General features: G+C 38.2%; 2 protein-coding genes and 1 long non-coding RNA gene across 4 annotated transcripts; 2 read left to right on the forward strand and 1 right to left on the reverse strand.

Annotated features, from left to right (window-relative positions):
• The first annotated feature begins 884 nt into the window (after positions 1–884).
• Positions 885–4,465, forward strand: LOC110042716 (uncharacterized). The gene is made up of 3 exons (XM_020748082.2): positions 885–1,146; positions 2,813–2,881; positions 3,189–4,465. The coding sequence occupies exons 2-3, from the start codon at positions 2,864–2,866 to the stop codon at positions 4,044–4,046; spliced, it is 876 nt and encodes a 291-aa protein (XP_020603741.2). The 5' UTR covers positions 885–1,146; positions 2,813–2,863; the 3' UTR covers positions 4,047–4,465.
• A 2,849-nt stretch (positions 4,466–7,314) lies between these two features.
• LOC149117656 (uncharacterized) lies at positions 7,315–8,559 on the reverse strand. Its single transcript, XR_016205803.1, has 2 exons — positions 8,489–8,559; positions 7,315–8,399 (listed from the first exon to the last, which is right to left on the reverse strand). It is a non-coding gene; the product is annotated as an uncharacterized LOC149117656 (long non-coding RNA).
• LOC110042607 (uncharacterized) lies at positions 7,645–13,359 on the forward strand. 2 transcript variants are annotated; one of them, XM_020747971.2, is made up of 4 exons: positions 7,661–8,015; positions 9,685–9,765; positions 11,396–11,478; positions 11,952–13,359. In XM_020747971.2, the coding sequence occupies exons 3-4, from the start codon at positions 11,461–11,463 to the stop codon at positions 12,774–12,776; spliced, it is 843 nt and encodes a 280-aa protein (XP_020603630.1). In that variant the 5' UTR covers positions 7,661–8,015; positions 9,685–9,765; positions 11,396–11,460; the 3' UTR covers positions 12,777–13,359. The 2 variants fall into 2 exon arrangements, with proteins under 2 accessions (XP_020603632.1, XP_020603630.1); XM_020747973.2 differs by lacking the exon at positions 9,685–9,765 and having other exon boundaries at positions 7,645–8,015.
• The last annotated feature ends 499 nt before the right edge of the window (positions 13,360–13,858 follow it).

A 13,858-nucleotide genomic window follows, 5' to 3' on the forward strand; every position in this document is an offset into this window, starting at 1 on the left:
AGAACTTGAAAATCATTCGAGAGTGGGTAGATACGAGTAATTTTCTCATGCACTCATCAAGCATATTTGGTCAAGTTTCATTGACCGCATACTTAGCAAGTTCAATTCGGTATAACTTCTTTACCCTGAATCCGTGGTTTTAGTGATGTATGTTTCCAATTCTGTACTCAGACGAAATCGGGGGCTATGGCAAAAAGTGAAGTACTTAGACGAATGATACATCGATTCTCCGCTATTTACTTTATTTCACATCTAGATATTTACAACAGTGCGTAGTTTCGTCTTTGGAACTGCCTCCCCTTCAGCACACGTGTTGAACATGTGCTCTGGCTAGATTCCGTAATCCGTTATTTGGTTGCTATGAAACGTAGTGTCTGTATTTCATAATGATTCGTAGATATAAAAATTCAAGTACAGAAGCTATGACTAAAAGAACACCCCAGCCATTTTCAATCCACATAGACGTCGATAAAACTAGCAAAAAAACCCTTTTATTTTCGAGAGCTTCTGTGAAGTAATATTACTATGAGAACGTAAGATTGATTGTAACTAATTGAGGACTCAGGAGCGCACACCTAGAAGGAAGCGATTCTTATATCAGAATTATTCATGCATTGTTCCTTTCAAGGTTATCGGAATCGATGACATCAGTATCGAAAGCGGAACATTCAACGTGATGAACTCTTCTAATCCTGTACCACACCCGGGCGGAGTAAAATAAACCTCCTGTGTCAATATTCCGAGGGTTACTAAATTTTTACCAAACTCGAGTCGTCGGAGTTAAAAAACTAATAAATAAAATTGAGGGTTTAAACATGCCTTTTGGAATTATCTAATTTGTTTAATTAAATCCTTTAATTACTGGATGTTTCTTTTGTCTAGACCACGGGCATTAGTGTGATTGTTAAAGTCCAGAAGCACTTAAGCAGGAAACGGAAAAATCCGAGTGCATTTTCATGCAAAATAGATCTCTTGTTTCAAAACCACAGTTGATCGCAATCAAATATTTAAACTGATCAACAGCAAAATCTGCTTTTTCCGCTCTGGGTATTTAAATAAAGTGCTGATCCTAAAGAAAATCAGAACTGCCTGCAGGATTGTAGAAGAGGGCAAGGAAGAGAAGATATTTCACTCTTCCTCACAGAGGTAAGTCAGCTTTACTGCAGAATGGTCTTGTAACATATTTTGGGCTAAATTCTTTATCGTTGCTAAGTTGAGGGCAACTTGCCCAGATGAAGGTAGGCCTTTCCCTAGGCTAGATCTCATTTGAAACTATTTCATTCCAGTTGTTACAACTTGCAAAATTTACTTCCGAAAATGTCCCAAGGTGGCAGATCGAATAATCTGTAAAAACGATACACTTAGTTCGTTCATGAATCTAGATTCAAAGAACATTTGTAACAAAATGATGATGTAGAAAACTCGATGAAAATGTTAATTTGAAGGCAGTAAAACAAATTACGTATTTGATTGTAAACGGAAATTTTGTGGTATTTTTAAAAGCAATACCTAGCCAAGAGTAGTCCTATAAGTAATATTCTGGTTTGTGGCTAACTGCGCACGTAAAATGAAAAAAAGGCATTTTTTAACGACACACTGAACCAAGCTTTTGATAAACTTTCTTTTTTGTAACAAGACAGTAAAAAACCAGTCGGGAAAGTTGTACATATATTGAGTCATTAAGATAGAGATAAATCAAAAATCTCAGAAAATCTATTTTCGTTCTCAGCGTAGTGGTTCTCTTTGTTTAAAAGCAAATTATTCGCCCCCTGAAACTATTTTCTTCAAAACGGCTGTGCTGCGTTGGCAAAGTCCTTAGTTTACCATAAACATGAAATAACGTTATTTATTAACAACGTGATACAGATTATGTGAATCAATTATCATTGTTAATTTTAGCAGTGGTTGTTCAGATAAGGCGTAGTGTTCAAAGCATAGCAGAGACAAACACTGTAGGTTCGTATTCCGAAAAAGACAAAGTTAATGGGAATTGTTACGTATGATAAAAAGTCAAGCATCCATCCCACCAGCAGGACTTGTGAACAATAGAGTCACTCCGACTATGACATGTGGGCGAGACAGACTGTCGCGATGTTTAAAGAGCTTGCAGAGCCACTTTTCGTTTAACAATCAATATAAATAAATATTTGCTAGTGCTCGCACAAATCTTGAAAAGATAATGAAGACGTGGGAAGCTTTTGGGTGTTAATTAAAAGTACCTGTCATAGCTGATTTATGCACGTTAATTTCTCCTGTTGTTCAGTTCAGAGCGAATGCGGTTTCAAATGAACGCTGACAAATTCTATTCATTATAGCTGTCAGCTGAAAAAAGGGGCTTTTTCAACTCATAGCCTAGAAATCTAAAAAAAGACATTCTGCTCACATAGATCATGAAATATTGACTAAATGTGTTCACTGGTAGTTGAGAGAATGGGCAGAATTTTGACTGGCAGCCAAAGTTGCTTGCAGTCATTTAAATGATATTGTTCACGGCAAAATAGGAAAGGAATAGTGAGAAGAGTAATCAGGCGCTTCGTTGTTACATGGAGTAGGATCAGGCAAACCTCTTCTATCACAAAAGTCGATAGTAACTTCGTATTATTTACTATGTATTAAATTTCTTGACCGACTTGAAATTGAGACAAAGTGTGAAAACAGGGTCTTAAAATATACAAGTATACGACAACTTTTACTTTTAATTCATTTTTCGATAGCTTGCCTAACGGGGTCTACGGTAACTGTCTAGGATATATTTTATAATTTTCTTGCTTATCGGATTAACTTGGTTGACAATAAATAAACGCCTTTTCAGATCCAGAATTTGACACAAACTACACCAGCTAGTCTGAGGAACAACGAAATCATGGAGTTGGCAATGAAGGTGAAATTTCATTCATTATAGTACATTATGAATAGGACACAGCATTTACCATGGCTAAATTACAACAAAGCTTTGGCGAAAATCTTATCACAATGTGCTATTTTGATTCTTTTGGCTTTGAATGACAGAGCTTGGCTGCGAAAGAAAGCCCTATGTGAAAAAAGATGATACTTTTAAGCACACATTTGATCAGGTTTAATCATAAACCAGTAATTTCGGAATCGATAATTCTGGTAGGGTAAAATGTTGAAATCAGATTTAGTCTCCCTCATTTCTTAACTTTTATTTTATTCATTCTCGTTTTCAGATTCTCCCGTTTATTTTTCTTTTTGTTACGTTCCCGCCGTCGTCCGGGAGAAGATGGTTGCCAGCAAAACCTTTAAGAGGTACAAGGAAACCCTACCCGCAGCCTACGACTTCAGGCTCCGTCATGATTAATAAGAAAGAATGCGATAGTATTGTGAACGACCTTTCGCAGTCTCCCAATGTCCTCCAGCTTTGCGTTCGTCTCAACGAAACCGAGTTGATAAACAAGCTTAAAATTATGGGTAGTTTCAATCCACGATATATGGCTATCAATGGAAAAGATGCATGCAGATTTCAGGACCTTTCCGTAGACGAACAACCTTTACCACGACGACCCTCGCCCCAACCAAAAGCCAAACAAGATCAGTCCTTTGAAAGCGAAACAGACATGGATATGAGTGCTTATGGCTTGAATGACATACAGGATGACGCTGGACAGCTTGAGCTTGAGAACGAGAGGAGACAAAAACGAATGATCAGTCTCAACCCAGGTTCCATCCTGCGCGGATGCTGGAGTCGAGGCTCTCCGTTGGACGACTCTTCACTGTCGCGGCTTTGTACCGAATGCTCGGCAACCACTAAGCTGCCACCCGCTATTTTCCCGCCATTTATCAACGAGGTGATATGCGGCGAAGATGATGATAATTGTTTCGGTCCCATAGGAAAGTGCGCGCAGAAAGTGATAAAATTCACGTTTCTTCGAAGCACCGGAAATTTCAAACGAGACGACGCTCTCAGTGAACTTCATAACACTGATATTTTCGTTGAGGAGTGGGAGGATTACGAACAAGATATCAGATCTTGCTGTGAATGCCGCATATTTACGTTTCTTACAAAAAAGTCGTCGATCTTATGTTGAAGCTGTTTGTCTTATCACATAGCGAAGTTTTTTTCAACTATAGTGCACTGCTTTTGTATCCCATCCTTCAAATTAGGAGGTCTCAATGCAGACGAAAGTTCAGACTCGATTTCACATTTTAAACATTTTTTTTTCAGACCAAATCTCAATATTTTATTTATTTTATGACTAAGTAGTAATTGCTCGCTTTTTGAGCCTGAAATTTCTAACTGCAGACTTTGAACACTGAAGTAATTTGTCGTCGAACAGATAAACTTTTTGAATTGTCAAATTGTAATAGTGTTTAGACAAGCTCAGAACAAAATTATCAATAGTTCTTCACTATTTGACTTAAGAATTAGGAACGCCCATAAAGGCTGAGTAAAAGAATTGAATTTTGGGGTTTAACTGCGAATAAACTGTAAACATTTAACTCTTCAGTTTTGATGTTGACGTTGAAATTAGCTGAAAAATCGTGATGATTGAGCCCCCATCCCCGCCCTACTTAAAGAAGCTCAGTTGAACTTTTCATATGGTGCCAAGCTAATTTATATATTGTCCACTTGAATTTGATAAAGATGGATTCGACACCGTAGCAAATTTGGAAAGCTGACGCTTTGACCGAGGCACAAAGTTCTTATGGAGAGACTTCGATCTGAGGTTCAAACCCTTTCTCTTTTATATGCCATTTTTCTCATTATTCTTCATAGAAAATAAAGAAAATATTACCCACTACATTGAGAAATCTTTGAATCTAAGTGAAATCAACATTAAGTACGAAGTGGACTACTAAGGATGACGATAAGTGAACCAGCGACACATTCGTAGTTTTTTATCGATTTAAGGCCAAAAAATACACCCAGTTCATAGAACGAGGGAGGTTTTAAGCATTTTTCGAGGAATACGCGAACATACATGACTGGGGAAACGTTAATATGCGTGCCTGGCTTCACACGAGTCTTTCATCCAAGAGAAGCGCTGGGTTGAACAAACTCTCTGGAAAGAGGTATACTAGAGAGCGATTTCCGCTTGAGTGCGGAAAGCAATTCGTGTTTCCTTTTATTTGCACTACGACGTCCAGCGATCGGCTTAAAGAACTCGCATGACTTTGCTATCCAATCAGAAGTAAACCCAAAACCAAACCCGACGCTCGCACAAGTTTTCCCGCCCATCGCGTCAGCTACATCATGATCTGCTTCGAGTTTTGATTGGCTCACTAGATTGTCTGCGTAGCGTGATTGGCCCGAGTGATTACTTTAGTTTTGGTGCTACCATGTTCAATAGGAACTACTCTATTAATGTAGGGAATAACGTGTTCCCCGCTAACGGCTGTGTGGTAATACCACAAGAAAGACATTTATTTAGATATTGGTATGTTATTTGAATCGGGCACCTGAAGGATACATAACGGTTGAGGCGATATCGTTGACCCCCTCACAACGAGATTTTACTCAGTATAGTAGAGTGTACGTAGAGCACTAACGATTAAATGACATCGCGACGAACGTACAGAGTCTGCAGTTTACATTTGACTGATAAATACAGCACTTTTAGTGCATTTATCTTGAGTATTAACGACTAAATGACCTTGTGAGAAGCATACAGAGTCCACAGTTTACATTTGACTGATGAATACATCAATTTTAGTGCATTTGTCTTGAGTATTAACGACTAAATGACATTGTGAGAAGCGTACAGAGTCCACAGTTTACATTTGACTGATGAATACATCAATTTTAGTGCATTTGTCTTGAGTATTAACGACTAAATGACATTGTGAGAAGCGTACAGAGTCCACAGTTTACATTTGACTGATAAATACAGCACTTTTAGTGCATTTATCTTGAGTATTAACGACTAAATGACATTATGAGAAGCGGACAGTCCACAGTTTACATTTGACTGATAAATACAGCACTTTTGGTGCATTTATCTTGAGTATTAACGACTAAATGACATTGTGAGAAGCGTACAGAGCCCACAGTTTACATTTGACTGATAAATACATCAATTTTAGTGCATTTATCTTGAGTATTAACGACTAACATAAAATGACATTGTCAGGAACTTACAGTCTTCGCAGTTTACATCTGACTGAAAAATACAGCACTGACAATATTGACATCAACTGAACTCGATAGTTATAAATCCTTCCATTAAGATTTACCCGAATTACCTGATTTGCACCGGTATCAAAAATCTCCTCATCAGACAAGCACCGGGAAATTAAACGTTGGGCATTTATTTCAGTTCACCTAAATAACTTGTGTTTGTTCGGTGTCTATTCCTACCTACTAAGCAGCAGTTTCTTTCGACTTCCTCTTAATATAAGACAATGTTAACTTTCGATTTCCGGCAAACATCAAACAGTTCACACGCGAAAGTTTGCGGCTGATGTAACTAGTCTTAGAAAGGAAACTTGAGGGTGGCAGCTTTTTCAGTTCAAACTCAATGTAGAACGATAGTAAAAAGTAGAAATCATTTCTATGCGAAGACGTTATATTGAATTCAAAGGATAAAAAGTGACTTCCAGTATTTTGCTTTGTTCTGTGTCAAGTTTCATCTATCCAAGACGAAAACTCTAGAAGAGACTAAAAGATTGAAATGTTTTCACAAGAGGGAAAAAATCAATCAAATTCAATATCTGCACACCAAGCAAGACCAGTCTCGAGCCCATTTCTATATTTGGACCAAGACGTAATTCATTGTCGAAATCCGATGCAGGATTGCAAAAGTGAAATTACCGAAATCCAAGTGTCATACTTAATATCTGCACACCAAACAAGATGCCACACAAGTGTGTTTTCCCAATCAAGCTCAACAAGATTTGGCGCAATGTATCTTAGCTTTATCTTCATGGTCGAAAACACGAACGCAGTGGTTTTATAACGCAAATGGCAAACATTATTTCGCACTCAGTCGTAAAATTACGTTTGGAGGGTTGTCTAAAAGGAAACCTTACCTTTACTAAAAAGAATTCAAAAGTGCGTGACACATGTCGCTGAGCAGAGACTTAATTAAAATGCAAAGACAAACGACAGTGGCTGAAGTTTCGATTGTTCATGACCCTTCAGCTGAGACCACAAAAGTGACAGTGTACCAATTTGTGCACGTGGACTGTCAAAATTCATTGAATTTTTTGACATTTCAACTTTCTCTATTTTGAAATAACCTGATTTACTCTCATATTCACTGTTTTATCATCATCTGGAGGTTGATAGCTGAAAGTAAACTAAGTCATTCACCGTTTGTCATGTTTGTCTGTCTGTCGACAAACTACTTTTGGAAACGTCAACTCTTTAATTAAATGCGCCTGCGATAGCAAAACACGTGGGTTTATTGGCCTTATAGTTTATTAGTTAGCCTGTTGACTGGTTCCCCGAGGTAATCCCAAAGGTCTTGTGATGCTTCGAAAGTTGACTTTTGCTAGAATTTTCCACCCTAAGGGAAGTATTGTCAACTAAATTTCTGTATTCATGTCTCACAAGCGAACCATTCGTTTGTCAGCGAACTTACCCCAATCAAGCACAAGTTTGGCTGGCTACCTTAAAATAATACATGATATTATGCAATCTAAATGGAGACGATTTCAGCAAACGAAACTGCTTATTGTACTATTCTATATGGCATTTAAGGGTGGGGTGATCCTAGCCTCTCCTTGAAGATTACAAAAGATTTTGCCAAAACAAACGACTTTATCTGCAAACATAGGTCAAATCAAAGAGGCACTGCTCTTGAATAGTCAACCGGATCGACGTGTCTATTACCGGTTAAATAATTTTTTTCAAACCACTCAGCAGTTATCGTAGAATCACGTCAAAGAAGGACTTGAAGGGATATTGGCAGAGGCCAAGCAGCCGTTACGTCACTAATCCGGCCTCTTGAGGTCGCTGACCACATCTCCAAAATACTGTTGTTTCCGTGCGATTCAGTCAAAGCTTCCGATGTAGATGGCATTTTCACGGAACAACAATATCAACAGTTCACAAGGTATTTTACTATAGACGCAGATTGTTCCCGAACAGGGGTTCCTTGAAATAAGGATTACTGGGTTAAAATCCTATTTTCAATAAACGTTCCTTTGGGCATTACGAAACATTTCTCGCGCAATCTCCTTCGTAGCCATCTGCGAAGAAGAACAGTCTCGAGCCCACTTCTATATTTGGACCAGGACGTAATTTACGGCGAAATCCGATGCAGGATTTCAAAGGTGAATTTACTGAAAATCCAAGTGTCATACTTAACTATATCTATTCAGTATCTGCGCACCAAGCAAGATGCCGCACAAGGGTGTTTTCCCCATCAAGCTCAACAACATTTGCCCCATTGTATCCTAGCTTTATCTTTATGGTATAAAACACGAACGCAGCGTTTCTATAAAGCAAATAGCAAACATTACATGTATTTCGCACTCACTCAGTCGTAAAATTATGTTTGGAGGGTTATCTAAAAGGAAACCTTACCTTTACTAAAAAGAATTCAAAAGTGCGTGACACATGTCGCTGAGCAGAGACTTAATTAAAATGCAAAGACAAATGACAGTGGCTGAACAGTTTCGAATGTTCATGACCCTTCAGCTGAGACCACAAAAGTGACAATGTACCAATTTGTGCACGTGGACTGTCAAAATCCATTGAATTTTTCGACATTTCAACTTTCCCTATTTTGAAATAACCTGATTTACTCTCATATTCACTATTTTATCATCATCTGGAGGTTGATAGCTGAAAGTAAATTAACTCATTCACCGTTTTTCATGTTTGTCTGTCTGTCTGTCTGTCGACAAACTATTTTTGGAAACGTCAGCTCTTTAATCAAATGCGCCTGCGATAGCAAAATACGTGGGTTCAATATTGGCCCGTGTATGCAGTACAATAGTTTATTAGCTAGCCTGTTGACTGGTTCCCCGAGGCAATCCCAGAGGTCTTGCTAAGCTCCGAAAGTTGACTTTTGCTAGAGTTTTCAACTCTAAGGGAAGTATTGTCAACTAAATTTCTGTATTCATGTCTCACAAGCAAACTATTCGTTTGTCAGCGAACTTACCCCAATCAAGCACAAGTTTGGCTGGCTGCCTTAAAATAATACATGATATTATGCAATCTAAATGGAGACGATTTCAGCAAACGATACTGCTTATTCTGCTTTTCTCAATGGCATGTAAGGGTGGGGTGATCCCCTCCTTGAAGATTACAAAAGATTTTGCTAAACAAACAACTTTATGTGCAGACGTAGGTCAAATTAAAGAGACGCTGTTGTTGATTGGTGAGCCGGACGTGTCGATTGCCGGTTGCCTAGAGGAAATCAAAACTCACCGCCTGACAGGACTCGAACGATGTCACCCCATGTGATTACGCTTCATAAGCCGTATAAGCTGTTCTAATCATGACTAACAAACTCGGTCATTTAAACAAACAACTAACGAATTTAGGATGGCTTGAAAACTCCGATATAACAAGGATACAGGCATGGAGTTTAGTCTAGGATATTGCTTCATCGAGTTGATCTAAAAATCCGAACCAACAGATGAATAAATAGTCCATTTGCCCCGAGGCATATAAATAAGCTATTTATTTTTTGATTACATCACAATTCAGTGCTTAAGTAGTTTGATTTGTGGCCCATTAAAATCGTTTTTTCCGCTTTGGCTGGTTAAATAAAGGTCCTTAAAGGCAGTTCTGTGCGGATACTAAGCTGAGGCAAGCAGTGAGGCGAGAGGCGTTTTTTCTGAATCGGCAGAAAGGTACGTTATTTTGCAAACTGAATTAATATCTTCTCAATCTTATATTGTTTTTGCCGATTCTTTTGTCGCAACCATTGCCGTTTTAAGTTCTAGGTTTTCAAGAGTTTATTTCATGACAGAGATTGAATCTATCGGTAGTCCGTTGAATTGAAAAATGCGATTTCTAACTGTAGCTGTTTAGTGCATGTACCATCCGGTTCTTACAATATTGATTATATTTTAGCTGTATAAATTCACATCTTATCTTTAAGTCGTATCTTGACTTTCGGTCAGTTTTAAATGCTTAACTATGATGGTAAAACTGAAAGGGACTTCGAAATATGAACCAAGAAATCTACGGTTTTCAATAAATTTTACAAACCACTGTACTTTTACCAGTCCACTAACATGCGTGAAAAAAACTTTTACCGAAACTAGTTTTGAGTGACTGTTGACGTAATTTCTCTTAAAACAGCCTTTTTTGATCCTGGCAAAGGATAAGAAGTCGATAAGGGTGATCTTGTGCCCAACGAATCAACGACAGGATCGAGAAAATAAAATACTATCATTCAAACTTCACACGTTGCAAAGTTTTGTTGAGGAAATTGCCCAGTTATGATAATGTCAAGGTGAATTTAATTTAATGCCGATCTGTCAACATCAATCTTTCGTTATTAGATGTCAGATTTGAAACAAACAGGTCTTTCAAAATGATACCACACCTTTACTTTTCTAACGACATTCACGTGAACGAAACCACCTATGTAATATTGTTGATTGGTCAAGCGTCCCTATATTGACGTCATATGCACTAAATTAGTTCAATTTTAATTTCACTCGGTGTTGATGAAAGTATTGCTGATTTTCGCGTGAGTCTTTTTGCTGGAAATTTGACTGCCGCAGACTTCACAAAAAAGCTGAGCTTTTTCACTGGTCAAAAGCTGACGTTCAAATGGCTAAAATTGACGTTCAAACGAAATAGTTAACTGAAAAAGTTATTGTTCAAATTCGATAACATCCACAATGGCGTCATGGTGTGTTTAATAAGTTGCTGTCATGTAATAAGAAATGCTATTTCGCTGTGTTTGCTGTCCTGTTGCTATATATATTTAATACAACAGTAAATAATGATCAATTTGCGGCTTCTCTATTGTCATGACCGGCTATATTGCCGCAAGTATTGATGCAGCACTTAGCTCGTGTCTATTAAAGTCGGCGAAATCGTGTATACATTCTACGATTGCCACCTTTTTTTTGCATTAATACGTCAGAGAGCGTATGTTGAATAAAAAACATGTTTTGTTTTTATTTGTTCTTCTGTTGTTATAAACAAACACGAACAAATGTTGTTTACTTTTACAAGACCTCGATTGTTGACCTTAAAAGGTGCTCAACGCTTTGAACAAGAAAATCTGTGTTCCATTTGCAAGAGGTATGTCCGGTTCAGTAAGAGATTTGTTTAAAGCAACGGAGGTTAAATAATAAGAATAGAAACTTGTATCTCAGCCATGAGCAACATAATGATAAATGAAGCTATGACGATTGTATGAAGATATTTATATCATTTCGTTATTGGGTTAAGGTAACAAAGGACAAAGTACAAGGTGATTTAATACATTAATAGTTGTTTGCCTTTGTTGCTCGGTTTCAGCCCTTCTGTGAGAGGAAACGAAGTAGCGAAATTCTTTGGCCAGAAGCCAGAAGTTCAAAACATTCATGGAGTTAAAACTGAAGGTAATGTTCCTGTAGACAAGTAATAGTCAAAAGGTCTTGACAGAAGTCATCTTTGCAATATAAATTTTGTATCAGCTAATATTAGTGACGAAAAGAGAAGACAAGAGTCAGTTAACGAAAGAGGAAATTCATTGAAAGCCAGTCAGTGTGTCATTTTCTGGCTGTAGAGGACTGTTCACGTTGCATTGAATTTTGTAATTGCTATCTAACCCTTCCACGAATAGTAGCATGGCGCCATTTCGCTCGTAAAGACAAGGTTTATCGAGTTCTTTTGGTTAGCCATATTTAGCCTTAATGATGCACACAGATCATTTGCCACGATGTTGTATCATTCAAACTATTGTCAAGAAATGACGGAGCTACAATTAAACCCCATCTGGTCGATGTTAAGTTAGAGACAATCAAAATTCAAGGCATGGCAGAGGTATAGTTTTAAAATCTCATTAATCGTTTTTCTCAATTTTTAACCACAGAGCCTTTGTCTGCTCTGTGTCATCTTCCTTCTAATGGCGGTCTTGCCAAATGATGGACTGCGAGTGTCGAAGAAAAAGTTCAGATTCATAAAAATTCGTCCAACACGCCGACCTCCGATTACCAATTCCAGCATCCCCAAAGAGAAATGCAAAATAATTGTCAACAGCCCTCCAAAACGCTTTGTTGGTCGTTTCATCAAAGGACCGATATGCGTCCTCCTCAATGAAAGCCAGAAAACAGCCAGACTCCAGAAAGTTGGCGGTTACGTTCCACGATATGTGGCAGTCAACAAAAAAGAGGCGTTGCAGTTTGAAAGCCTGCTCGGAGATGTACAACCGCTACCGACCAGACCCCCAAGCTCATCGCCTTATAATAACCAATCAGATTTGTCGAGTATCTTTGGCCAGCAGGACGGAACTGCTGGAAACAGGAAACGACGCAGTTCGATCACCCTGCCATCGAGCCCCGGCACCACTGTCATTCAAGAGTGCTTTGATGGAGGTTCCCTTCTGGAAGATGACGGATTCAGGCGGCTGTGTACTGAATGCTTTGGAATCTCGCAACTTCCAGAAGGCGTTTTCCCTCCCTTTATCAATGAAGTGATTTGTGGTGACGACTCAGATTTCTGTGTGCCTGGCATAGGGGAATGCCAACAGAGGGTTATAAAGCTTAATGTTCTTAATTTTACAGGGGAATTTGAGCGCGATGACGACCTAAGTGAGGTGTTTGGGTTTGATGTGTTTGTAGAGGAGTTGGAAACCATCGAAGTAGAATTAAGAGCTTGCTGCGAATGTCGTTTGTTCGCGTTTTTAGGAAAGAAGTAAGGAGCAAGATTAACTTGCTATTGTACTACATCTTACATCTATTTGCATTGTTATTTTTAACGTATACGTAGGTGGCTAAATATAACTAAACTTAAACTTAACATAACTTGTGATAACATACGATTATTTTTGGATTTTCTGGTCAAATATTTAAGCACTATTTAAAATATAACGGTCTTGCCACAGCTACATCCATACGGTGGCTATTCATCTAACAATATCTAATTATTCATTTGCCACTGTTAATTACCTGAATACAGTCAGTTGATAACTAAAGTGAATTTCGCATAAATATAATAATTGTGTAACAACAAAATCACACATCAGAGCACAAGGAAGCCTCACAAAAATCCTGTTAATCATACCGTGTCATTTAGGAAGAACAGTTACTAGGCGTTAATTCCTTAGTTTGTTGTAGCTGCTGTTCAAGGAGAGTGAACTTGAATCAACAATCATTGTAGACAGACAAGTCAATAACTTTCGTAATTTCCTAGGAAGGAATGATAAACATGTAAATTCTCCATTCGATTTCAATTCGTTGTCAAGCAATCAGGAGATGAGAATAAACAAAATTGTTAAGGGAGACTGTCTCTGAAAGTATTGTATCCTCTCCGCCGCCCCCACATCCTAACGAAATAAACATGTTATTTTTAAGCGGTATATAATAACGCTTAAACACTCAAAAGGATGTAAATTAAACTCAGTGGGAGTCAGATATTGCATTTTATTAATTTCGCGAGATAACCTCCGAAAGACAAAAATATTTTCTTAACACGTTGCTAAGCAACAGGCCTGCTTTTCCCTGGCACACGTCGTTTATACACACCCGGGTTATACATTGTGATTATGGTGCGAGAGTGACTTTCACGAAAGCTCTTAGTTACTAAAAATTGAGAAGTCGTTCACAACAGGCCTCAACGATCTTTCTGAATACGTATTTGTCAAATCGGCGATCCGATGATATGAAAGGTTTCACGCAATTTCACATAATTGAATCTCCTTGCTCTCGACCAACCAGCCATTTTGAACTTAAGCGACCCACCAAAAGTGTCGCGCATTGAAGAGTTACAGCAATTCTCGGT

This window comes from Orbicella faveolata, unplaced genomic scaffold (assembly GCF_042242905.1).
Source record: "Orbicella faveolata isolate gen_17 unplaced genomic scaffold, um_ofav_v1 contig_1, whole genome shotgun sequence".
In the NCBI taxonomy this organism is placed as follows: domain Eukaryota; kingdom Metazoa; phylum Cnidaria; class Anthozoa; order Scleractinia; family Merulinidae; genus Orbicella; species Orbicella faveolata.